We start from the raw sequence: 1,660 nt of genomic DNA on the forward strand, positions 1-1,660 counted from the left end.
AACCACTGGTCCTCATGAGACTGGTGCCCTGCATGGCTATTTCTCCATTGGATTTTTTCAGGTGAAGTGATATCTGTGTTTGTAGGACCGCTTAGTGATGGAATAATGTCTGTTTGTTCAGAAATGATGGTCCTCATTTGAAGGTCCTGTGTCAAGGTCCTCACAATTATAGGAAGACGTGTGTGTGTGTGTGTGTCCAGTGTGTGTGTGTGTGTCCAGTGTGTGTGTGTGTGTGTGTGTGTGTGTCCAGTGTGTTTGTGTCCAGTGCTTGTATCCAGTGTGTTTATGTGTCCAGTGTGTGTGTGTTTGTGTGTACAGTATGTGTGTGTGTGTGTGTGTGTGTATGAGTCCAGTGTGTGTGTGTGTGTGCGTGTCCAGTGTGTGTGTGTGTGTGTGTGTGTGTGTGTGTGTGTGTGTGTGTGTGTGTGTGTGTGTGTGTGTGTGTGTGTGTGTGTGTGTGTGTGTGTGTCCAGTGTGTGGGCGTGTGTCCAGTGTGTGTGTGTGTTTGTGTGTCCAGTGTGTGTGTGTGTGTGTGTGTGTGTGTTTCCTGTGTGTGTGTCAGTATGTGTGTGTGTGTTTGTGTCATGTTATTATTTACAGGGACACTGAGGAGTCATAATCAAACCCAAACCCTGGATAGAGAGGCTCAGTGAATGTGGAGGTGAATGTGATCAGGTGGGTCAGTGTGTCAGAGGAGGCTCTATAGAAGGACAGAGTGCCGGCTGGCCAGTCCAGATACACTCCTACTCTGTGGGAGCTGGAGGGGGGGACGTCTATGGTAGTGAGATTATTATTGTGCCAGGCAATGTAACTGTGGTCAGAGCAGAACAGACTCCAGGACTTGTCATTACATCCAAGATAACAGTCCTCACCACCTCCTCTCCTGTTGATTCCTTTATATGTCACTCCTATATCAGCCCTTCTCCCACTCCACTCTACCTCCCAGTAACAGCGCCCAGTCAGACCCTCTCTACACAGCACCTGTCCCCAGTCCTCAAATCTCTCTGGGTGATCAGGATACGGCTGCTCCTGTCTCCTCCGTGTCACCTTTATGTTCTCCTCAGACAGAGAGAGGAGTCTGTTTACTGTGTTTAGGTCCAGTGTGAGATCACAGACATCTGATGGATGAAACCAGACACATATTAGAAATCATCATCATTCACATTAGAATGTTAACTCACTTTTTCACTAATTCATTTAATGTCGATGTTTCTAGGTATCAAAAGGAGAAGTTAAGGTAACTTGAGACTTGTTGAATGATCATATGTTATACTGTAGGGTAATATAAAACACACTTATTCCCATTACTTACACACACACACAAACACACGCACACACACACACACACACACACACACACACACACACACACACACACACACACACACACACACACACACACACACACACACATTGTCAAAGCAACTCTTTGTAAACTTTGGTGTCCCTGATTTCTGCTTCTGTAGAACTACAGCTGATATTTAATATGACCAAGTCAGTAATGATGGTGGTCTTTGACTTTGACTTAAAACCTGTTAGGGCTATGGGAAATACTGCCCCCTTTTGGATGAATGGTGTGCCCAAAGTAAACTAAAAAAAACTGTCAAAAATTGCTAATATATGCATATAGTAATTATTATTGAATAGAAAACACTCTAAA

General features: G+C 44.5%; 1 protein-coding gene across 1 annotated transcript; it reads right to left on the reverse strand.

Annotated features, from left to right (window-relative positions):
- Positions 1-333: 333 nt before the first annotated feature.
- Positions 334-1,118, reverse strand: LOC135537364 (stonustoxin subunit beta-like; the record flags this gene model as incomplete). The annotated part of the gene is made up of 1 exon (XM_064963553.1): positions 334-1,118. A coding segment is annotated over one exon (524 nt), but the record flags the coding sequence as incomplete, so codon positions are not given.
- Positions 1,119-1,660: the final 542 nt, after the last annotated feature.

The sequence above is a fragment of the Oncorhynchus masou genome, unplaced genomic scaffold, assembly GCF_036934945.1.
Source record: "Oncorhynchus masou masou isolate Uvic2021 unplaced genomic scaffold, UVic_Omas_1.1 unplaced_scaffold_7565, whole genome shotgun sequence".
Lineage (NCBI taxonomy): Eukaryota > Metazoa > Chordata > Actinopteri > Salmoniformes > Salmonidae > Oncorhynchus > Oncorhynchus masou.